The sequence below is a fragment of the Ictalurus furcatus genome, chromosome 1 (assembly GCF_023375685.1).
Source record: "Ictalurus furcatus strain D&B chromosome 1, Billie_1.0, whole genome shotgun sequence".
Taxonomy (NCBI): domain Eukaryota; kingdom Metazoa; phylum Chordata; class Actinopteri; order Siluriformes; family Ictaluridae; genus Ictalurus; species Ictalurus furcatus.
The window spans coordinates 3,079,237-3,102,832 of record NC_071255.1 but is presented as its reverse complement, the minus strand read 5'-3'; the positions used below and the strand labels follow the sequence as shown (position 1 = coordinate 3,102,832).

Sequence of the window (23,596 nt, the reverse complement as noted above, 5' to 3'; positions counted from 1 at the left end):
TTTAAGCGTAACCACAAATGGATAAAAATTATGATGCAAGTCTGACATAGCGCTCTCTCTCGCTCTCGCTCTCGCTCTCTCTCTCTCTCTCGCTCTCGCTCTCTCACACACACACACACACACACACTGTGCACTAATGAAAGAGTCAGAGGCGTGTGAATGAGAAAGAGCTGGATGGGGGAGGATGTAGTGAAGGATGTGGGGTTTGTAAAGACTTTGGGCTGAAGTCCAAAAAGGGCTCGTTTTTCAAATGAGTGCCCTACATAGTGTACCACAGCCAGTGTGTCACCCCAGGGCTAGAGTAGGGAGGAGAGATGCGTTTGGCAGTGAGCCCTGGTCATTATTCTCCTCACTGCCTATGTCCAGGGTCATTGTTATTCACCCCGAGTGAAGGAGAGAGAGAGAGAGAGAAAGTGTGAGCAAGGGAAAAAAAGAAAGAAAAGAGGGATGAACACCAAATGCGTCCTTTCTCCTCACGAAAGTGCACTAGATAGTGTTCAAATAGATGCTTGAGCACAGAGTTCCCTACGTGGTGCACTATATGTTCATTTAGGACGCGAGTCTGAAGTGTGTGTGTGTGAGAGACACACACACAGAGAGAGAGAGAGAGAGAGAACATTGTCCGGCGCTCGCGCATGAGAGAGAGAGAGACGTGGTGTAGCGCGCGGGTTTACAGTGGCACAGCGCTCGCGCAAACAATTTCAATGTGTTTTCATCACTTATTAAGTAATTTGTTTTAATTGGATGAGCGCGTGAACACAAGCGCGCGGCAGCGGGAAGAACAGAGATTTTGGAGCACGAGGGAGGGGAAAGAAGAAAAAGAGAAGAGAAGAAAAGAAAAGAAAAGAAAAGTGAAGTGGATGCAAGCTGAGACGGTGAGTATGCATACACGCGTCTCTCTCTCTCTCTCACACACACACACACACACACACCAGAATAGGTCAACAGGTGCTTTTCATCTGCATGTGCATTGCGTTAAATGACCACCAACCCTGGTGAATCAACTCTGATATTATACTCTCACACACAGCATCATCTCTACCACAACCTGAACATTTGGGGGGACCAAACCATTTGGTGTGGGTGTGAGTGGGGGTGGGGTCATACTGGCATAAAGTTGGCTTGATGTTGGATGTTCGGTATTCGCAAATTAAGGGACCGTCTCTAAAGTTACACACGACATTGAACACGGTTCTCACTTCAAGAGCATGACTTACCTTCACAAAACCAGCCTTCAAGTGTTCATGTAGGTCTCAGCTACAATGCACACCTTCTAGATTTTTGACATTTAATAAAATAATCTGTCGAATCATATGTAAATATTGCCATGTATTTCACGACCATGTTTTTTTTTATTATTAATATTTATTTTTTTTAAAAGGTCCATGATCTCTTCATGGTAAATTTTCAGTAATTTTCTGGAGAAAGTGTACTGTTGGACACAGTTGGGACTCTTTGGGGGGAGGGGATGGGCTCAAGAGTCAATTAAGAGTGGCATGCTGTTAACAGACTGCAGTAGGCATCACGGGCAGATTGATTTATTTATTTTTATATTTTTATTATTTTTAAAACGGGAAACGTAAAAGAGAAAATGACTTGGGTAAAAGCCGGTGGTAGGAATCTGTACACAATTCCCTATACAGTCAACAGGACAGTTCTCTGGTGGCCAGCTGACAGACGTAAAACGCAGAAAACAAATAAACGTGTTTGAAAAGTTAAAACATTTGTGTAGGATCAGTTCTGTTAACTGTTTCATTAATAGGACATGTATTTTTTTTTTTGAAGAAAACCATTCATTCATTCCAATGCATTTGTGTAGGATTAAATATCTAAACAGATGTGCATCATAACTAACACCAACAGGAACACTCTACAGCTGGTTTTGTGACCAATTCATCCTCTTCAAATCCTATCGAGTGTTAAAATTATGGTACATTTTGCGTCCGAGCCCATTCGGTAGTGAAACAGGCTTGCCGGTGTTGCTAGATGGCACCCAGGCGTGGGAAGCTGGGTCATCAGGTTCAGCAGGGCGAGAAGGCAGAGCGACGTCCGCAGTGGAACAGGATGGCGGAAATTGATTGGCCGTTCCATCGAGCTCAGGCAGGAAGTGAGCGTGCTCTGAGGTTCAGGTGTGGGGCGGAGAGATGACACGATGTCCCCGGCCTGCCTTGAACGCTGAGCGATGGCTACTGCACAGCCAGCAGGAGGAACGAGGCTCGAGGCGGCGCGAGGCTCTCCACGAGGCCAGAGGGAGGAGCAAAGTTCTCCATGGAGCAGGAAGGGCGGAGCGGCGTCCGTCCCCAGCCGAGCGGGAAGGGCGGAGCGGCGTCCGTCCCCAGCCGAGCGGGAAGGGAGGAGCGGCTTCCGTCCCCAGCCGAGCGGGAAGGGAGGAGCGGCTTCCGTCCACAGCCGAGCATGAAGGGCGGAGCTACGTTCTCCAATGACTTGGCATGCTGGATAAGATCAGTGGGGGAGGGAGTGTGGGAGATGGTTCCAGCCTGGTTGGAAGGCTCCCCTTTGGCATACCCCATGACGGAGTACATTACGTCGAGCCATTCCCGATTGGCTTTTACGATGGAGAATTTACTCTCCTTCTCCCACCTCGGCTTTTCCCTTTCATACAAGGCCTCTTGAACGCTGAAAAAAATCTGCCACATCCATAGTAGGTCTTGCGTTCGGTCACGTCTGGAGGCGGATGCAAGTGCAGATTAGGTTTAGTAACAATACAAACAAAACACTAATAACCATAAACCAAAGACTGGAAACGATGGCAAAGAAAGACAAACACAAGCCACGTGCAAACTCGAGCTGATATACACAAGTGCTCGTTAACACGAATGTGATTCAGGTGCAGTGGCTGCTGGGAACTGTAGTCCAGAGTTCTTTTTCTGAAATTACATGGGGGGGGGGGGTCGTCGTTTATGTGATGAAACGTAACGGTATTTGGGTTTGGAATGACATCAGGGGAAGCAAATGATAACAGAATTTTCATTTTTAGCCCTAACCACAACCTAAAAACACACGTGAGTCAAACCCACACGTCCGAGCATGATAACGCTCCCACTTTAAGTTTTTAATGAATCATTTTCTTAGATAAGCGAATTTACCGAAAGGCTACCAGTAAAGTCAGGACACCATGTTCATTCAGCGTACATTCATTCGCAATCTGCACACGTTTGTTCTCCGTCTTCTGTTTAATAGACTGAAAACGTTTCCGTTAACGTTTCTCGTCTCGTCACGACGACAACAACACGTTACGTTACGTGAATCAGGTAAATGTTTGCATCGCTGGATATTACCGTCGCCTGTTTAACGTTTCTAGCTACGTAGCATACATCTTACCTCGCACTCTTTCACCGCTAAAGGGGTCATATCATGATTTTTAAACGTTTTTTAAATGTTCACTATTTTGTTTATTGGGTATAATAGAATGGGTTCACATGCTTTTAATGTTCAAAAAAATTCATTCACATACTGTACATCATTGCATTCCCAGGCTGAAGCGTTGTGAACAGTAAAGCCCCGCCCTCTTTGATTTGATTGGCCATTTCAAACATTTTGATGTTGACGAGCGCTGCTAGACCGCCGAGGTTGACCAGCCTTCATTTTTTTAAAAAACCTTTTTGTCATCCTAACAACATACGTGGCGGTGCATCAAAAATATCAAATATTTGGAGGGACAATATGGCCGTATCTGATTATTGGGAGGGGCGTGTCCCCTTCAGTGTCTGTGGCGGTGGTTACGCCCCTGCTTACAGTTACCGATATTTAACCCGGTATATTTCGGACCTGTAGGTTAATGTCTGACGTCACACGTTTGACTCACTGCTCTGGTCAGTGGTGGAAATGGACACTGACTCAACCCTCACGTTGTTTAATGAACGTTGAAAAGACGCTACACACCATGTCAAATGTCACAATGTATGAATTCTTGAAAGTCTACCTATCGAACGGTCTATCCATCCATGAAGAAATGTGTGTGTGTGTGTGTGTGTGTGTGTGTGTGTGTATCAGTACTCTTGTGTGAAGACAGCAGCAGGGCGAGTCAGAAGGAAAGAAAGAGGTCAGAGTGTTTTCCTCGCATGTTGTCGCTCGGTACTGGGTTCTGTGGTACAGCAGTGTGTGTATGTGTGTATGTGGTGGGTCACTTTGCTCCGGGCTCCTGTCTGAGCGGATAATCCACCCTGGAATTCCAGCTTCTCTCCCAATGGAAAACTCTGGAAGGATCACAAACTTGTTTGTTCAGTGCACTCTGCGACATTCTGCTCCAGATTCCCTTTCCCCCCCCCCGCTCTCTCTCACTTACACACACACACTTACACACACACTCACACACACACTCACACACACACTCAAGTTTGTGAAGATTTTTTCTTTAGTGTTTTTTTTTGTTTTTTACTGGAGTGAGATTCTTACAGTAGAGCTACCAGTTTGTCGTCGAGCTTTTATTATTTGAAAAGAAATAACTGTCGTGTGCTTTCCCTCGTCTCATATGTTCATAGTTGGATAGAATTATTATTGTATTACGCGTACCCCAGAGCCGCTGAATTCTCCATTCCGATTGGTCGAGAAGGTGCCGATTAGGTCTCTCTACCGTTATCGTTTCTATGGTAACGGTTTACACGACGACCCGTGCGAAAGAAATCCGTCGGTCCGGCGACGCTTGTGTTAAGGAGATGTTTGTTTAACGTCGATGGAAGGAGTCTCCAGCGTCGTCATCTCTGTGTGTTCTTTCTCTGCAGGTGGGCGTGGCTTCATAGTAACGTCCCAGGTTGTGTTCAGGGGAATCGTGCGAGCGACCGTGATACGATGTCGAGATCTGACGAGGTGAACAAAATGACAGAAAACGTCTACAAGGTAAATAAAACCTGTGTGTGTGTGTACGCTGTTTTTGTCTACGTCCTACTTTATTTCGTTCGTGCTCAAGCTCCGCCCACGTAACCTCCCTTTGATTTTCCTTTACACCGTGTGTGTGTGTGGGTGGGTGTTCAGGGCATCCTGGAGCAATTTAACCCCAGTTTGAAGAACTTTGTCACCATGGGGAAACACTATGAGAAAGCGCTGACAGGTAAGGAGCACTTTGTTTTTGTCCAGTCGGCCATCTTAAGGCCTGTTTCATTACTTCATCAGCTTGATTATTTAAGTTAAGGCACTCAAATCAACATTCCTGTACACCATTGGTTTTCAACGTGGGGTCCAGGGGGTCTGTGAATTTAAACAAATAATAATTTGTTACACTGGTGTAAATCACAACCCACGTTATGAAAGTTAGTATCTGTAGGGGTCCAAGCACCAAAGTCAACTTAGACATTATGTGTTAGGAATAGAAAGCTCTATGGTGCCAACAATGTTTACAAAGGGGGGAGTACGGTGGCTTAGTGGTTAGCACGTTTGCCTCGGACCTCCGGGGTTGGGGGAGTGTTCTCCTCGTGCTACGGGGGTTTCCTCCAGGTACTCCAGGTTCCTCCTCCAATCCAAACACGTGCATTGCTGGCATTTCCAAATTGTCCGTAGTGTGCGAGTGTGTGTGTGATGGGTTGGCGCTCTCACCTGTCAATCACGGCGTCACTAGCCAATTGCGGGCATCTGTGAGCTCGGGTATGTGGAAGAGGGCGGACGGCGTTTTCCTCCGCAGACCCGGTGACGCTACGGCAGCTCACTGGATTCAATACATTCTCAGCTAACACACAGTAAAATGTCTTGATTGATGCATCCTTTCTTTCCATCCTTCTTTCTTCCTTCCTCTTCTTTCCCTTTGTGCAGGAGTGACTGTCGCAGCTAAAGGCTACTTTGATGCGCTGGTTAAACTGGGAGAACTGGCCAGTGACAGCCAGAGCTCGAAAGAACTGGGTAAGAACTGGGAGAGCGAGGGGAAGGAGAGCGAGAATGAATGAAGAGAGGGAGCAAAGTTTAGAGAGGAGAGGACAATAAACGGAGGAGAGAAGAAGACAAAAATGAGGGGAGATGGTGAAGGAAAAAGGGGAAAAATAAAGTGGAAAAGAAGACTAAACCAAGGGAAGTAAGAGAAGAGATGGAAAAGATGGATGTGGCGTAAAATGAACGAATGAGTCACATTAAAAGTGAGGACTGATTTATATTTTTGCGTAACCATGCAGAACTGTAAATCAAGCCCAAAGAGAACTGGGAAGCGATAGAGAGAGTAAAGAAAAGAAGGAAAGGAAGAGAAAGACGAAAAGACCGAGACTAAGGAATGCTGGTTACTAAGTAAGGAGAGACAGAAAGGAGGGGAAGTACAGAGACCTCAAAGACGAGTGCAGCATAAAGAGAGAGCGAGAGAGAGAGAGGGAGCGAACGAGGGATTGGAGGTTAATGAAGGAAGTGGGACAGAAAAGAGGGGAGAGACTGAAAGGTCGTTGCACAATCAAAAAAAAGATGATGGATTAGAAAACAAAAAAGGCGAGAGCAAGATGGAAGAAGAGACGTGGATGGAGTAAGAGATTGATATAAGCTAGCGTGAAATGAATGAAATAGATTAGATAGAAAAGAGGATGTAGGCAGACTGAAAAGACGAGCGTAGAATAAAAAAGGGAGAACGAAGGAACCGAGAGAGAGAGAGAGCAAAAGTTGGGGTTGAAGTAGTGAACGAAGGAGAAAGAATGGAGGACAGGATGAGTGCGGCATTTAAAAAAAACAAACGAGTGCACCATAAAAACAGGAGAAAGAGAAAATGAGCGAGAGAGAAAGAAAAGGAAAGAGAGAGAGGTCTTTGTTGGAAGATTAACAACACCACATGATCGCATTGTGCCACTGGATGCAGCGGGGGTGGACGAGAGAAATGGAGGGATGGAGGGGGAGAAGAAAAGGGCCGCATGCCAAACTACACACAGAGTGTTATTCAGCGGGGGTACAAACACGCAACACACACCCAGGCTGAGGGGTGACACGAAACAGACGACAAGTTATCACCAACTGTAGGGAAGTAAACATATGAACTACTGTGAGAGGCGGAATTTGCATATTCATAAATGAGTATGAATATTAATGTGGGCGGGAACTGTAGAAATCGTGTTGTCACTTGTACTGGTTAGCGCGCGACGTCCATTAGCGGCATATTCTGTTCTGCAGATAACTAGTTGTGTTTATTACAATTCAAAAGTGTGTGTGTGTGTGTGGGGTAATCTAGACAAAATAAAATGTGTACTGATAGATGTGTCCACCTGGAGTTGTGCGAACACTGTTGCTAGGCAAGCAAAGCTAGCTAAAGACTGAGGCGAAAGATTGAGCTAGCTGTAGCATAACTGTTCAGTCTTTCACACAGACAAAATGAACACACAGTTCCTTTAAAAACAAGACAGAAATGTCAACATTTCTCTCAGATATGTCGGTAAATTACAAATAAAAGCCTCCCTACAACTTAAAATTCACTGTAATGCCACTTAGCATCGATTGCTATCGCATATTTTACAAGTAAAGTGATAAAAAAAAGAACACCGAAATGTCCATGTTGGTTTTTTTTTTTTGCCTTTCCCTCAGTCGTCTCCATGTTGTTGTGGTTTTTGTTTTTTTCTGTCAGTGTCACTTCTGTTTCTAAAACAGTCACGGTGACTGCTTTAGCACGTCGGAACGTTCCGGAACGTGTGTGTGGGGTGGGAACGCCTTCAGTCTCCTCTTGAGGTGTTTACTACTTCGGAATTCGAAAACGTTCAGACGACACTCATATTGTTTTCAAAATGGCCGAACCCATAAGAGTTTGGTTAGCGTTTGACGCTAAGCATAACGACAGGGTCGGGGTGGGTTTTTTCCCCACTATGTGGAGTCATTTCTGAAGTAATTTGCTAACACATCTGAGGAAAAAGTGGATACTTCGGATTGTTCTGTCTCGGTTTTATTGTCAAAACTGTCTGCCTTTATGTTGTAAACAGCTAGCTAGGTTAATTGTTAGCCAAAATCTTTTGCTAATGACTTATTTAGCAACGAGAACGTCGCATGTTCGTTTGAATTCCACTTGGACACCCAAATAAACACTTCAAAAATCATGCTAAACTTGGCCGGAGGTCATATTCGACTAATAAACAACATTCAGACCTGCTCTGCTTAAAAGTATTGACACTGGAGACTCTCTCTCTCTCTCTCTCTCTCTCTCTCTCTCTCTCTCTCTCTCTCTCTCTCCTGTATTTTTACATGAGTGTGTCTTCCTGATTGCCCGTTTCTGCGCTTCATTTCAAGGTGACACGCTGTTCCAGATGGCCGAAGTGCACAGACAGATCCAGGTGCAGTTAGAGGACGTGGTGAGTGCACGTGGTATCCAACAACCATCAGCTGAAAATCATTTTTAATCAGTGAAAAAAAAACCCCAAAAGGTTTCCTAAACGAGGAATAAAACACTCGTGCGTCTTATTAAAGATGATCAACTGTGATCGTTTATTCAAAACGATTAGATTAGATCGGTCGGTTCTCCAAGACGAGATTAGCCTCAATCCTGATGGGAATGCGAGTGTTTAACCAATAATCACGCTGCAAATTTCACGTACGTCTCTCGTTCCCAGCTAATTTTTTTTGTTTGTTTTAACGGTTTAACTTTTAGTGTTACTGGTTTGCGGGGAAAAAAACAAACTTCAGTGCTTCTTAATTTTTTTAAGAACACGCATATTTGACTTTATTTTACACAAAACAATTATTATTAATGTGCTTAGTTGTTACACAGTATCATTCCTCAGTATCGTTATCCGTGTGTTAATTTTTTTAAAAGGCATATTAAGACAAAAAAAAAAATATTAGTAATTCAGAATAATGTTCTGCATTACAATTCCAACATCAACTTTAAAAAAATATAATATAAATAAAATTTTTGTTTGTTTGATCGGGTTTTTTTGGGCCATTTTAATCCTCTATCTTATAAATATAACACTCCAAACTAATGCAGACAAAATGAGATTCATATATTTCTTTTTATAGTCTATACATGTTGACGAAAGACATTTTTGAAGAGTATATTTGCACAAATTCTTCACTAAACAAATCAAAATGTGCTGTTTATTGTATATTTATGTTTGTATCTAACAATGATATACTGTTGGAGTCAATAGTGAAAATGGTTTATTAGGGAAACATGTACAAGGAATTTTTTAAAATTTATTACTGTTATAATAAATAAAGAAAGAAAGAAATAAAACGACCGTTCCAGTCCGTTTTTCTTTCGATTATGGAAGATGAACTAAAGATTTAATCTAAAAAAACAGCAACAACTAAATGACAGTAGTGATGAGATTAATAAAAGAAGGATCTTGTGAATTTATTACACTTTTTTTTTTCTTTCTTTTATTTTTTCTTTCCCTAGCTGAAGTTGTTTCACTCTGAACTCCTCTCTCAGCTGGAACAGAAGCTGGACCTGGATATTAAATTCCTCACCGTGAGTCTGCATTTCTAATTTATTTATTTATTAAAAATCTGGCTCCAGCTTCATGAGACTAATACGATGTTAATAGGTTAAGCATTTAACATCCCAGTCAGTGTTCGTGCCAGACGAAGGTGGTCGAGTTTTAATCTGTCTCCAGGCGACGCTGAAGAAGTACCAGAGCGAGCGGCGGTCGAAGGCGGAGTCGATCGAACGCTGCCAATCGCAGCTGAAGAAACTGCGCAGGAAAAGTCACGGCAGCCGCCACCCGAATAAATACGGAGACCGAGAGATGCAGGTACGCGGATGCGAACGTTCACGTATCCCATAATGCACTTTGGCGGTCCGAGTGGAAAGTCAGGCGTGTTCGTTATGTTATCTGTGACGTGTAGCTAGCGGTCCGTGCGTTTAGTGTCACTGTGTCCTCTATCAAGCTATCAGTTTAACGATTTATGACACTCTCCCTCTAACGCAGTGTCTGTGTAAAAGTCAAATGCCACATATTACCCTTTAAACATGACAGTTATTTCAAAAGGAAATAAAATTAACAGCATTAAAAATAAAAAGGATCAAAGGTGAAATGGAAGCGAGGTGTAAAATATTAAAAAACGAACGGAGCTTAAGAAGTAAGACGGAAAGGAAACTATCCGTACCGGCCATATTGAAAACGTCTCGAGTAACCCGTTATTTAATAAAGGTCCCAGTTATTTCATTATAAAAATGAAAAGGACTGTATCTAATACAAAGAGAGAGAGAGAGAAAGATGTCAAATGAAACAAAGCCTAAAAAGAAATGAAAAGCAAAATGTTAGTATTAATATTAATACTTTATATTAAAAATAAGCGACATAAACGGTGTGTTGGACATTCCCAAAATGACTTTAAGTAGTGGAAAGAAAAAAAAAGATTATGTTTAAAGTAAAATATTGAGGAAAGAAAGAAAAAAAAGGCAAGTGGCAGGAGAGATATTATATCAATATTATGTTTCATGCTGGAAGATACGACATCATTTCCTGCTTTTGTCTCTTCTGTTTTGATTTTATTCTCGCATTGTACCATCTTTTTCTTCAGTGTGTGTGTGTGTGTGTGTGAGAGAGAGGGGCACATCTTACTGCCATCAAAAACACAAAGTGATCATGGGTGGTTCTTTGTAAGAAACAATAGCGAGTGAAGTCTTTCCTGTCTCTGTGTCTGTCTCTCTCTCTCTCTCTCTCTCTGTGTGTCAGTTTGTGGAGCTGATGAGTCGCAGGCAGACGGAGTTGGACTCTCTGGTGGCAGTGGGTTATCGCTCGGCTCTCACCGAGGAGAGGAGGAGATACTGCTTCTTGGTGGACCGCCAGTGCTCCGTCGCCAAGCTGCTCATAAACTACCACAGCAAGGTACGCAACTGCAGCCGAGCATAACAAGCTACCGTAAACAGCACAATAAAAAACAATATAGTGCAAACCCGCTGCGTTTTATAATAAACTACCACTACAAGGTACACACAGCCAGTCCCCTCCGAAAGTATCGGAACAGCGAGGCCGACTCTAGCGTTTGAGATCAAAAGTGGTTTCAGCTCTCGTTAAATTCACGTCTGCTTCCCGCAGGTGCGCGAACTCCTGTCGCAGAAGCTGTCGTCGTGGCAGCAGTCATGCTCCCAGCCTACCAAATTACCAGAGCGGGCGTTGAACCTGCTGCGTCACACGGCCCCTCCGGGTGCAGGGGCTTCTGGGATAGCGGAAGTCCTCCGACACACTAAACTGGGCTCGGCTCAGTCTGGAGAGCAGGTGCAGCTTTTACGTTATATTTATCATCTTCTCGGTGTGAATGAATGTTAATTGAGATACGACGTTTGAAAGAATTGCAGTAATCTGATTGGCTCACTGGTCGCCACTCGCTCCTACAGAGGCTGTCCGTACAGGAAGTCCCGCCCCTTCTGAATGGCGAGTCCGGCAGTCGCACCCAGCAGCAGCACGGCGGATCGTCTGTCTCGTCCGATCCCCCACTTCGCACCCTCTCCACCCACAACACCAGCACGGCTTCTAGCCCCGCCCATCCACAGACTACCTCTGTGCTGTCAGGAAGTGTTACAGGCGTGCTTTCTCCTGCTTCTGGTTCTGCATCTCTGTCTCTTAGCCCCGCCTCTGCTTCATCCCTTAATTCTCTGCAAGGCCTGGCTCCGCCATCTAACGCCCCCCACACTCCTCCATTGCCCCATAGTGCACCTTTGTCTCGTGCCCTCACACCGGTGCCACCGTCTGCCTTCTCTCCTCCGGCCCATAACCCTCTGCTGCTCAGGGCCACCGACATCTACGCAACCTCCACACTGCCGTTACCAAGGAAACAGCCGAACGAGTTGCGGACAGGATTTATGGGTAATTAGTCAAGCTTGTAGCTCTTCTCAGTACATATTCGGTAGGGAGCTGAGTGTTTTGATTTCCCCCTCAGGCTCCACCCTACCCCGTGTGCTCCCACTCTGTCCTCCTCTCCGTGTGGAGGCGCTGTTCGCTCACTCGCCCAGCTCTACTGACAGGGCAGAAAAAGGAGAGAGAGGCGGCTCGTGTCTGCTGTCCTTCCTTCCTGGAGACGCCGTCAGTCTTCTAATCAGCGAGCCGAGAGATGGCTGGCACTACGGACAGAACGAGAGAACTGGACGGTAAAATAAAAATCTTATCCCACAGCAATTTGACAACACTAACAAAGAGCTGCTGTTATAGACACTTAATCAACACCTTCCGACCAATCAAAATTGAGCGCCGTGCGCTTATATTTAGTGCACTATATAACTGTGTTAAATTGATATTCTCACATGAGCCGTTGTCTTGTGTTTCCTGAAGGAAAGGCTGGTTTCCCTTCTCCTACACACAGCCGTTCCCGAACACGTCGACACCGACACAGCACGACGCTGTCAGGTCCGAGAGTTCATGAAATCACAACATACAAATGTGTGGGTTTTTTAAAAAAAAAAAATTTCATTAATAATGTAACGCGTGTCCTTCTGTCCTCTCAGTTCTCCTGGCCTGTCCAAACTGAACAGTACGAGTATGGGTCAGTTAGACAGGCTGCCCCCTGCAGGTGAGTTTGTGAAACTCAGTCCCGACTCAGAGGAGGAGCGAGGGATCAGCACGTTTAGGCCACGCCCCTACAGCATGATGAACCCGGACATCAGACGCACGAGTCCAGGACACGCCGAGCAGAAGGGCAAAGAGCAGGTGAGTCACGTGTGAACTGTCCTGTAGTGTTCTGCTCTGTCCAGTCATCTACCATGTCTTTCAGACATTAGCTGTCTGTCTGTCTATCGATTAATCTGTCTGTCTGCCCGCCCCTCTGTCTATTTGTCTATCTGTCTCTCTGTTAGTCTGTCCATCTGTATATCTCTTAGTCTGTTTGTATTCCAGTCTGTCCATCTATCTATTAGTCAATATATCTGTCTGTCTGTCAGCCTGTCTATCAGCCCATGGCTGTCTGTCTGCCTGCCTGTCTCACTGTCTGTCAAACGGTCTGTCTGTCTTTCTGTTATAAGTCTATCTATCTACCTGTGTCTGTCTGTCTGTTAGTAAGTCTATCAGCCTATGTCTCACTGTCTGTCTGTTAACCTGTCTGTCTCTCTGCCTGTCTCACTGTCTGTCTGTTAGTAAGTCTATCTATCAGTCCATGTCTGCCTGTCTTACTGTCTATTTGTCTGTCTGTTAATAAGTCTATCAGCCTATGTCTATCTGTCTGCCTGTCATTCTGCCTGTCAAGCTGTCTATCTATTAGTAAGTCTATCTGTCTGCCTGTCTCACTGTCTGTCTGTCTGTCTGTCTGTCTGTTAACCTGTCTGTTTGTCTGTCTGTTAGTAAGTCTATCTATCTGCCTGTGTCTGTCCAACTATATGTCTGTCTCATAACCTGTCTATCTCTCATCTATTCATCTGTATCTCTCTTCAACCTATTTGTCTGGCACTATAATCTGTCTGTCTCTCTCTAATCTAACTGTCTCTCTCTTTTGTCCAGCTCTCCTTCTAACCCATCTAGCGCGTGCGATTTCTCTAATCTGTCTATCAATGTGTCTCTCTCTCTCTCTCTATCTACCAATCAGAACCACAGCTCCAGGCCTTCTCCATTCTTTCTGTTAGATTATGTACAGGTGTAAGAGTTGTTTAAAACGATTCTGCCTCCGTGTTCGTTGCAGTTGTCCGGTGAGCGCTCTTCTCCTCCGCCGTCTCCCGCCAGGTAAACCGCCATCATTCCTGCGCTTCAGAGCCTCACACCTCACTGCTGTCTCTTTAATTTGTCTGCTAATTTGCATATCTTGCCCTCAGGACCAATCCGTTCGCTCATATCCGTCTGAGGAAGACGGTGACCAACGACCGCTCGGCTCCGCTTATCGAATAGGGAACGTCGTCTGTTTTGTTAACGTTTCCCTTTTGATTGACAGAAAAAAAAGCCAGTAAATGTGTAAATCCTGTGGGGGGAAAAAATAGTGTTCTATTCAAACAGCTACTTCTTTGTTTTCTTTTTCTTTCTTTCTTTCTTTTTTTTTTTTTTTAAATCTTTTTCGTCTGAGCCACTGATTGATCTATTTTTGATTTAAAAAAAAAAAACACATTTAGAAAAGAATATTTGTTGGTTTTGCTTCCATGTTGATGAACAAACAGTCTAAATAATGGCTTGTTACTCAAATTAATGTGCCAATAATAATCTGTGCCAAAAATGTTCTCTATATTCTCATGGTTTGGATGAGGCATGTGCTGGAAATCAGGTTATTCTACGGACTTAATATATTTAAAACGCAATAAAGTCAGCATTCAGTTCATTATGAGCCTGCCTAGGTGGTCACATGTTTGATGGAAATCTCCATGTTAGAGCTTTAGATACTGTAGCTGATGTCATTGTTCCATTCCCAGCAGATAAAGCAAAGGTTTCCTAGCAAAACAAATCCACGGTGAGACACTTCATGTGTAAGTAAGCCTTGTTTCATTGCTTTAAAAGTTACACAAGTCACTGACGCTGTGTCAAAAATGATTCAAAGAATCAATATCTACGTTAACTAGGCAATTATCTCTGTACGTTAGCTAGCTAAGTACAAATTTCCGTCAAACTTTTGCTCGGAGAATTTAAGTTTTCTCTCAAACATGAGCTGTTTACATTTCAATTTCCGGTCAAAAAATAGCTAGCGAGTCTGTCACGTTTTAGCTAGCTACTTTTCTCTCAAACGTTTGCGATTTGCAAATGTCTACCTATCGTTTTCTCGCTAATTACAATTTTCTCTCAAATGCTAGCTAGCTAATTACAAATGTCTGTCAGATGCTAGCTAGATAGTTACACTTTTCTCTCATATATTAGCTAGCTACATTGCAAGCTTCCCTCAATCACTGGCTAGCGAATTGGTTTTCTCTCAAATGATGGCTAGTTACATTAGTTACAATAAAATTTCCTGTCACAAATATGCTAGTGAATTACAATTGTCTATCAAAAGTTAGCTAGCTAATAACTTTTTCTCTCAAAGCTAGTGAATGACAAATGTTACAAAACATAGCAGGCTAATCATAATACTCATTCCAGTGATCGCTAGTTACATTGCAGTATCCTTTCAAACATTACATAGTTACATTAGAACTTCCTGTCAGTGGTAAGCTAGCGCCTTACAATTTTCTCTCGAACATTAGCTAGTGAATTACAAATGTCTGTCAAATGCTACCTAGATAATTACAGTTTTCTCTCAAACATTAGCTAGCTAACATTGCAATCTAATCTTCATCTAATCAATCATTAGCTAGGAAATTAGTTTTCTCTACATTACCCTTTCAATGAAATTACCTGTCAAAAATAAGCTCGTATATTACAATTGTCTGTCATATTTATGCGGCCAATAACAAATGTCTCTCAAATGTTTTCTAGCTAATTATGAATTTCTCTCAAATGCTAGTGAGATTGAGATTAATGCTTGAGATATTTTTTTCTCTCAAATATTAGATAGCTGCATTACAATTTTCTCTCAAACAGTCGCAAGTGAATTTCAAAAGTCTATCAAACGTTAGTTTTTTCTCAAACGTTAGCTAGCTACATTACAATTTTCTCTCAAATAGTGACAAGTGAAGTTTAAATGTTTATCAGTCGTTAAGTAGAAAACAGTTATCTCTCGAACATTAGCTAGCTAATTACAATTTTCTCTCAAACATTGCTTGTCGCTGGAGTGAAGATTTCTGTAGTGTGCTTCCACACTCTGTCGCCTATCTAGGGCTCTAATATGGAGATTTGTGGTTGTGCCTTGAGCCGTTTTGAATATATACATATCCTCTAGATTATATAGATTTTGTTTAACTTACCTTGTCTTGGCTCAGCTGTTCTGTAGATGTATTTAGTAAGCGTAGACATAACAGCTAAGTAATGTTGTTATTTTGTTATTTGATTTGATAAAATACAGTATTTCATCGTTTGAAGGCTCCAGGAAGTAAAATCGTAGAAGGTCGATTTGTGGGTATGTTTTCTTACTGAGGAAAAGTTGTTGAGTTTTTGATGGTTAATGAACGTAGGTCCATGTTCTGGATATATAAAGTGTGAGACTTTGTTTTAATGTTAATGGCATCAACATTACAGAAATTTCCATTGATGGTATGTCAGTATATCTTTCTTATTTATACCACCGCAGTGTTGAATTCTCGATTCTGATTGGTCGGAAAGTGTTTACAGTAGTGCAGCTGTAAATCGCAGGTTTATATTAATTCACGTGTTCTAATATGTTCTCGTTTCCATAGTAACATACACAGGGACTCGTATGGCGTACAATAGAATAAAATAACTTCTCTGTGGTAACCGTAACTCTACTTCGTCACACAACCCTGTTGTTGATCATTTTCCTATGACAGCATGCCCTCTAGTGTTTGATTCAGAGCAATACATCCAACATCCCATTAAAAAAAATTAGTTAAGGTTATCTGACATCGTCTAATTTCTGAAGGTACAGCGAGAAACGTTTTGAACAGAAAATATATTCTCTAATAAGTGGTGATTATCAGGGGGCCAAGCACTAAGTCAGTCCTGCGAGAATCCTGCAATCTGTAATCAGCCGAAGCGTAATATTCACATGAATGTAAATGTGTTTAATTATGTCGGTTGACATTTATGAAGTTTAACAGTGTGATGTTGCTAAATGTAACATTAGCAATATTGCAGATTATCGCGGTGTATCATGATTTCCGCTCAAATAGGCCAAATTCATGTCGGAATTATTAAATACACCGATTTTTGGTAAGATTTCTGAAGGTTAAAGATGCGATGTAAAAAAACGTGAAGCTGTATAGCGTAATATAGGTAACGATACAGCGAAATCATCACTGACATTTGGTTAAACGTGTGAAGGCTCGGAAAGTGACTCCAGAAAGTGATTAAGAACGTTTTCGGGAACGTGCGGACGTGTTGGAGGAGGAAAGATTTGATCTAATATTTGACTTTCGCCTGTTTCTTCTGTGGCGAGAGTTCCGGACGATTAGAGGCCACTTGTTTCTCGTAGTCAGTAGCTAGCTATTATCGGCTAGCACATCTTTCTCTCAATTTAGCACCGTGTATTTACAGTAATGACTACAGCAACTCGGAACTTTTTATATAAAAATGTATTAAAGTCTTCTCCCGAACGCACTCGATTTGTTTTGAAGCAAAATATCATGTCTGATTTGCGAGTTTTAACCCTTAGGTCTGAGAGAAACGGCAGACATTTGCGATAGCTGAAACATTTAACGTGATGATGTTTGATTATTTTGGTCATTCTTAAATAAATCTATGGTTATATTGAGTATATGAATTAAATTCCTTTTTTTTTTTTGGCTTGAGTAGGACCAAATTTCAAAGTCCTGTGATGCGTAACATCTCCAGTTTTTTTTTTTTTAATTTTATTTTAAGATTATTATTATTATTATTATTTGTCTATTTTGGGATTTTAAAGGAAGTGAAGAGTGAAAACACTGAAAATTTTAACTGCTAAGATTTCTCTCAGGAGAAAGTTTGGAGTTTAATTTAAATAATTGTAGCTTGTTGTTGGATGTTTGTCTCATGTAGCCATGTGTCTGTATTCAATTATACGCTGTACTGCGATTTTTAACACGCACAATATTGTTACACTGTAGAAATCTCATCATTCCTCTGGCTGGGGATTTTATAATGTGATTAACAAGAAAATATGTAATGTATTGGAAAAAAAAAAAAAGATTTTTCTTTTTAAACTGGCACATGCCTATATAAATTTATGTATCTAAGTTTCAGATCGTTTGAATTTTAAATATGTTTAAAATGGACTTGATGTGTGACATCTGTTTTGTTTTCCATAAATCTGTGCCTTAAATCATAGAAAACAAGAAGAATGACTGTATGGCGTCCACTGAAATGTATTTCCTTCTCTACTACATTTGCTGTACATACAAAAACGTTCAAACGTTTCTGATCATTATAGCACACAGTGTTTGTTTTTTTTTTGTACGTTTTCAGTATGCTTTCAAGGAATAACTGTGACTATGTGATGATGGTCTTATCTCTTCGTTTTCAGTGTTCTTAGAAATATGTTTTATTAGTAAAGAAAATGAAACTAATCAGTATTAATGAAGACCGAGAAAGTTATATTACGCTCATACCGAACGTGTCACGGTGTGCGTACGCCGTCGTTTCACACTAACCTGCTGTGTAAGAATTCAAATAAATAAATCAAATGAGGCATCTCGGTCAACTTTTTGGATTATTATGCTGTTTGAAATGTCGTGTTTACACCAAACCGGTGTCGGTTGAAGGTCCGTGTGATTATTTGCTGAAACGTGTTACAGCATTCAGAAAGATAAAGTAATATCTTCACAATGACAGCTTTCTCAAGATCACACCAGGGACCGTCGCTGGAAGAGAGCGGATGTTAGTGCAACACTGTGGACCAAAAGAAAACAACAACTTAAATAGAGTTTGGCTGTAGGTACTGGTGGCTCAGTGGGTAAGTAAGCAGGTGCCTTACTTTTCAGGATCAGAGTTCAAACCTTGGCTCAAGTGGAAGGAAACGGTTTTCTGTGTAAGTGATGTAAAGTGAAAGATAAACCCCCCTAAAAAGTGAAAGATTGTCAGAAGGTACTGGTGGCTCAGATGTGTAAGGGTGCGTCCCTCTGTGGTGCAATACCACACAGGATCAAGGCCTGTGCTAAAGGTGCTGGAACCTGGTGGGGCACTAAATCTGGCAAAGAGAGTGAAAGCCAGTATGTCCCACCTGGGGCTCCTGGAGAGGTGGCAGGAGGGGTTATGCCACTCTGGGCTATCTCTTCTCCAATGTATATATATTTTTTCCCTTTTTTTTTTATTCCTCCATTCATTTACCTACTTTAATATACACACACTATCACTATCTTTACTTGCTCTTCTATATCAACCACCTACACCATTACTCACCAACCCTGTTTCTGGAGATCTACCTTCCTGAAGACGTTATCTCCAACCGTAATGGTGCACTGACCATCTAATCATTGCCTTAAGAAGTTCTTGATCAACTAAAACAGGTGTTAGATTTTAGTTGGAGATGAAACCTGCAGGAAGGAAGATCTCCAGGAACATGCTTAATCACTGTCTTTCTTTCACTGCACTTTCATTTCTAGCTACTTACTATTATACTCTATTACTATTATACACATTTAAGAAAGTTTTTTTTTTTTTAAATCCTTTCATCCACATTAACATTAACATAACTCCCAGTGTTCCTTCACACAGCACACCTCCAGACTTGATCCAGGAATCTCAGCACCACTCACTGACACCCACTCTAACCCACTGAGCCATGGATGCTGCCTGAAAGCCGTTTTTTTGGCTAAGCAGGTAGGAGTGTCTCATCATGAGAATTATGGTTCAAGACTCAGCGACTGTAACACATCTGACTTCTATATATGGACAGTAGAAAAACTTCTCTTTCTCTAAATGTACTCTGTTACTGTAATAAGAACACAACCTCTTTCTTTTCCCAGCCGTGATTCTAATAAAACGAACCAGGATGTAGGAAACGTTATTACCTGTACACTGATATAGAAAGAAATGATAAGAGAAATGAACGAGTGGTGTTAAATAAAGGATATTTATTGAGACACACTGACTGAGAAAGAGCGAGAGATCTGTACAGGGTTCGGGGTGGCGAATATTTATTTATTTATTTATTTCACATGTTTTTCAGCCAATCCAGGTTCCTGCCCTGCGGGTCACACGGGTGAGCGGGGACGTCAGGCATATTTCCATCGTCTCGCACAGGAACTGAAAGAACACGGGTAAGAGTTAAGGTTCAAAAGCAGAGCAGGTAAACAGGTAAACAAGTTCACAGCACAGAGAGTTAACAGGGAATCTCTCAAACTGTCACATGTACTAGCCACCAGATGGCGCTGGGGTTCACTTTATTTATTTATTTATTTATTTATTCATTCATTCATTCATTCATTCATTCATTCATTCATGGACACAATACAGTACACGTGAGGTGAGAGCATCACTCACCTGGGTAGTTGTATGGCGTGGCTTTGTTCAACATGGCTGTGTATTTGGTGTACGGGCTCACCACCGGCAGAATCAGAGCTGCACAAACATCAGTTTCAATATATAAAAAAAACAAAAATCACACTGGGATGCATTTACAGATCTTTTAGTAAAAGCGGTGTATAAATGTTTACAGCATTAGTAAGAACTAAAAAAAAATAACTCGGGCAGCGAAGTGACATCCGAAGGGTTTTTGCGAGCCGTTTTAAGCAAGTAAACATGGCTTCGCTTGATTTACAAATGGGGTTGTAGGAGAACTTCACAATCTCCTTCTCCTCCTCGGTTTCGTTCAACTGTTTTACAAACGAATATCTGAAACATTGAAGACGGGTTTTGCGTGCTAATACTTTGACATGTTACCGGGAGAAATGCCAAGATAAATGGACAACATTTCCCCGTCCATCTACCCAGAGGTCTGTTTTGTGTACTAGGCTTCTAGATTGGTCAATACTTTTTAACGCAAGGGCAGAGATTCCTATTCGAGACAAAGCTCATGATGACAATCACGACGACAGCGGAAGAGACACAGAGCTTCTCAGTGTGATTATTTATATAGTCCTATATCTGGAATTTTTTAAAAAGCAGAAAACTCTACATGGCCATTTGGGGTCAACAAGTTTGGGAAGCCCTGCACTAGAAGTAGCAGGACTAATTAGGACTAAACTTTGGTCAGTTGAAAATAGTTTTTTGGCCTCAGATTCATTATGACACTGACCGGCAATGCCGAGGCCACAGGCTGCTGTGATCACGGGCTCCTTATTCCAGGCGTTTCTCAGGAACTTTCCGACTGAAACAATAAAAATACAGTTATACATATTAAATACATGTGCAGACTGAACAAAGTGAATGCAATACAATTAATCTGTATAATTTGTGTTTGTATTTAATGTATATATTTATATAAACATTATATATACACTCTCTCTCTCTCTCTCTCTTATTTACATATAAATAATAAATACACTTCCTTTAACTTCCCTTTTAGCTAAAGAGACTAAAGACTAGCATATCTAACTGTACAGCACCACCAGCCCCAAGGTCACTCCCGACTCAAAAACACCTAATTACACCCCATTTCGATGAACTGCAATGTTTAAACCCATTTATAACATCATTTTAATCTAAATATATTAATCATAACAACTGATACTATTAAATATCGCGCATTTCAAGGCGCTAGCTCGCTGTTGAATACTTACTACCCGCCATGTTGGGTCGTGTAGTTCTGTTCTCAGCTCCTAATGGGAAATGTAGTTCGAAGTCCAGTGAAGTTTCTCGCTCCGGATTGGCTCAATAGGAATGATGTATATTACAAGCGACGTAATGAAGCTCGAATTTTTTGACGAGAACGTTATTATGAAATCTCACGATTTGCTTAGTGATTTATACTTACTATGCAAAAAAAAAGTTAGATTTAATGTTATATTCTTAAAATATATATATTTCATGTAAAACCCAAGTGGTATTCCGTGTTTGTTTTCTTATTATTTATGTATTTAATTATTGTAATTTATGTCATAAAAAATTATATTGAACATGCAACTATTGAACAGTATTAGTTTTTGTAGCGTCAATAAATTAAAAAAATCACAAAGTACATAAGTGACGTACTTTAAACGCAATTTAATAACGCATTCTGTTTGTGCGTTTCTTTTTCTTTAAACAAAAATATATACTTATTGGATTTTTTTTTCGTGTGGAAATTATATTTGACGCGTAAGTATCATTGTGCCTTCATGTTGCAACATTATTAAATAGAGAATCTGAGTAGCATTACCCGCTCCGTATTGATTGCGAATCTGTGACGTCATTAACATGCGACGTAGACCGTCGGCGCTGCTGTAGAAAAGCTGTTAGGTGTTGTTATGGACGAACTGAAAGGTTATTTATGAAGTGAGGCGAATGTACGTTGTTAGTTGCTTCTTATTAGATAAGTTGAAGACTCTTTCGTGCTGATGCGACACCAAATAGGTTATAGTTTTATTCGCTAGCAGTGTTAAAAGTAAGTCTTGTATTGTGTTTGCTTGTGCCCTTGTTTGTCAACATGTAAATAAACGTAGCTATAGACCAGTTATGTTGGTTTAAAAGTTGCTGAGATTTTAGACTAATACATACATTTTGCATGTGTGTTTATGTTGTATAATTTATGCATGATTGTCAAAGTGTTGTATCATGCTATAAGGTGTTTTTTTGCCTCATATCTCTCCTGTGCTGTAGATGATGGAGGATTTCTCAGGCCTGGCTTTGCCTCCTCTCTTTGGTGGTCACATCCTGGAAGCCGAACTGGAGGCTGCGGGCGTCGAGCTGGCTTCAGGAGCCACCGAGATCCTGGAGAGCGGAGGACCTCCTCAGGATGAACAGAAGGACACGAGGGACGTGGACAAGAGGAAATATCAGGCTCTGAGCAAAAGGGTCAAGGAGCTTGAACAAGTACATAAGTGCCTTTTGGGATTTTTCCTGGGTGTCGTGTGTGAGATAGGATTTGTGACCTTGTCATGGTAGAAATGTGTGATTTGTGTTCTTTCAGGTGAACGAGAGGACGCTGGCTCGCCTTCACCATGTCCAGAGACTCACACGCAGACTGAAGAAAGAGAGAAGGCAAGGCGTACTACAGCTCTTATGTTTAAAATGTTTAAAAAAGGGAATGGGTTGACTTATAAGAAAAACTACTCATCACACTGATTTGACATTTTATACCCTGATTTTAACATTCGTGTGTGTGTGTGTGTGTGTGTTAGGTTCCTCATGAAGACTCTGGATGCGTACAGAGACGATTACAGGAATGCCGAGATCACAATACCGCTAGATGTGGGACACATCCTGTATAATAATAATAACAATAAGAACATTCAGTGATAAAAGACACTCATACCATGTCATGTGAATGAAGCACCGCCCACACAACAATGACATACATGTTTTAACAGGATGAGGGCGGAGCCAATTTAGACGGTGCCCCAGGAGGAGAGGACGATGGCTCCTCCCCCTCCGCCACTAACCAATCGGCATGCGGAGTGAAGAAAAAGCGGCATCGGGTTCCAAAGGAGCGAGAGAGAGACTCTCAAGTGAGACCTAACACAGTCAAACACTTCGGCGGTGTGTCTCAAACGCTTAATAATGCTAACGTTGTGTCTCCGCTTTGCGTCGCAGGCCGAGTCGGAGCTGTGCATGATGTCCGAGACAACGTTCCCGAGCCCGAACTCCCTCTCGCACTGAACTCCACCTCCTCCAGTCTGAAATGAAACTGTGTACACGCTCGAATGTGGTTTAGAGACCAAGACAGTGAGAGAGAGAGAGAGAGAGAGGGTGATTCGCCAACAGGGACAGGAACCTTACAGCCACCAGTTTAGCACACACTTTGTCCCGTAGTTGTCTGTGCAGAAGAAATGATTCGGATGAAAATATAGTTCATGATTAATTTGTATATTTTAAAAACAGTGCCTTTTTTTGTGATGTACCTGATTCAGGCATGCATGAATGAAAAATGCTAAACTATGCGATGAGATTCCTTTATTTGTTAGTTATGTTAGTCTTGAACGTTGTACGTTTCTGCTTGAACCGTTCTTTTAAACATAAAGCTATTTATTATTAACAGTGAACATGCCGCTCATTATGACTGTATTACAGTGAATCATTTTCACACGGAACCTCATTTTAATTTTTTTTAATTTTTAAATAAACCGATGTAATGTTAATATTCTGAAAGTTTCTTATTACAGTATGAATCTGCACGGTTAACTCCT

General features: G+C 41.7%; 4 protein-coding genes across 8 annotated transcripts in view; 2 read left to right on the top strand and 2 right to left on the bottom strand.

The window, feature by feature from the left end:
• The first annotated feature begins 383 nt into the window (after window positions 1–383).
• Window positions 384–18,015, top strand: zgc:158689 (uncharacterized protein LOC791177 homolog). Its single transcript, XM_053614504.1, has 15 exons — window positions 384–875; window positions 4,743–4,857; window positions 4,993–5,068; window positions 5,764–5,850; window positions 8,188–8,249; window positions 9,299–9,370; window positions 9,516–9,653; window positions 10,581–10,733; window positions 10,944–11,123; window positions 11,243–11,711; window positions 11,785–11,992; window positions 12,174–12,248; window positions 12,347–12,548; window positions 13,510–13,550; window positions 13,640–18,015. Exons 2-15 carry the CDS (start codon window positions 4,810–4,812, stop codon window positions 13,710–13,712), a joined length of 1,884 nt encoding a protein of 627 aa, XP_053470479.1. The 5' UTR covers window positions 384–875; window positions 4,743–4,809; the 3' UTR covers window positions 13,713–18,015.
• Window positions 18,016–19,385: 1,370 nt separating this feature from the next.
• Window positions 19,386–21,128, bottom strand: ndufa3 (NADH:ubiquinone oxidoreductase subunit A3). Its single transcript, XM_053615150.1, has 4 exons — window positions 21,053–21,128; window positions 20,569–20,640; window positions 19,815–19,892; window positions 19,386–19,577 (listed from the first exon to the last, which is right to left on the bottom strand). The coding sequence occupies exons 1-4, from the start codon at window positions 21,060–21,062 to the stop codon at window positions 19,486–19,488; spliced, it is 252 nt and encodes an 83-aa protein (XP_053471125.1). The 5' UTR covers window positions 21,063–21,128; the 3' UTR covers window positions 19,386–19,485.
• A 391-nt stretch (window positions 21,129–21,519) lies between these two features.
• tfpt (TCF3 (E2A) fusion partner) lies at window positions 21,520–23,348 on the top strand. 4 transcript variants are annotated; one of them, XM_053614863.1, is made up of 6 exons: window positions 21,520–21,569; window positions 22,071–22,283; window positions 22,381–22,451; window positions 22,592–22,661; window positions 22,781–22,918; window positions 23,004–23,348. In XM_053614863.1, the coding sequence occupies exons 2-6, from the start codon at window positions 22,071–22,073 to the stop codon at window positions 23,067–23,069; spliced, it is 558 nt and encodes a 185-aa protein (XP_053470838.1). In that variant the 5' UTR covers window positions 21,520–21,569; the 3' UTR covers window positions 23,070–23,348. The 4 variants fall into 4 exon arrangements, with proteins under 4 accessions (XP_053470838.1, XP_053470682.1, XP_053470603.1 ...); XM_053614707.1 differs by lacking the exon at window positions 21,520–21,569 and adding an exon at window positions 21,656–21,757; XM_053614628.1 differs by lacking the exon at window positions 21,520–21,569 and adding an exon at window positions 21,660–21,855.
• A 95-nt stretch (window positions 23,349–23,443) lies between these two features.
• mrpl51 (mitochondrial ribosomal protein L51) overlaps window positions 23,444–23,596 on the bottom strand; it is a 3,355-nt gene continuing 3,202 nt past the window's right edge. For both annotated transcript variants that reach the window (XM_053615029.1, XM_053614944.1), the window contains exon 4: window positions 23,444–23,596. This exon is cut by the window's right edge and continues 310 nt beyond it. The gene's annotated coding sequence lies outside the window, so the exon portion shown is untranslated.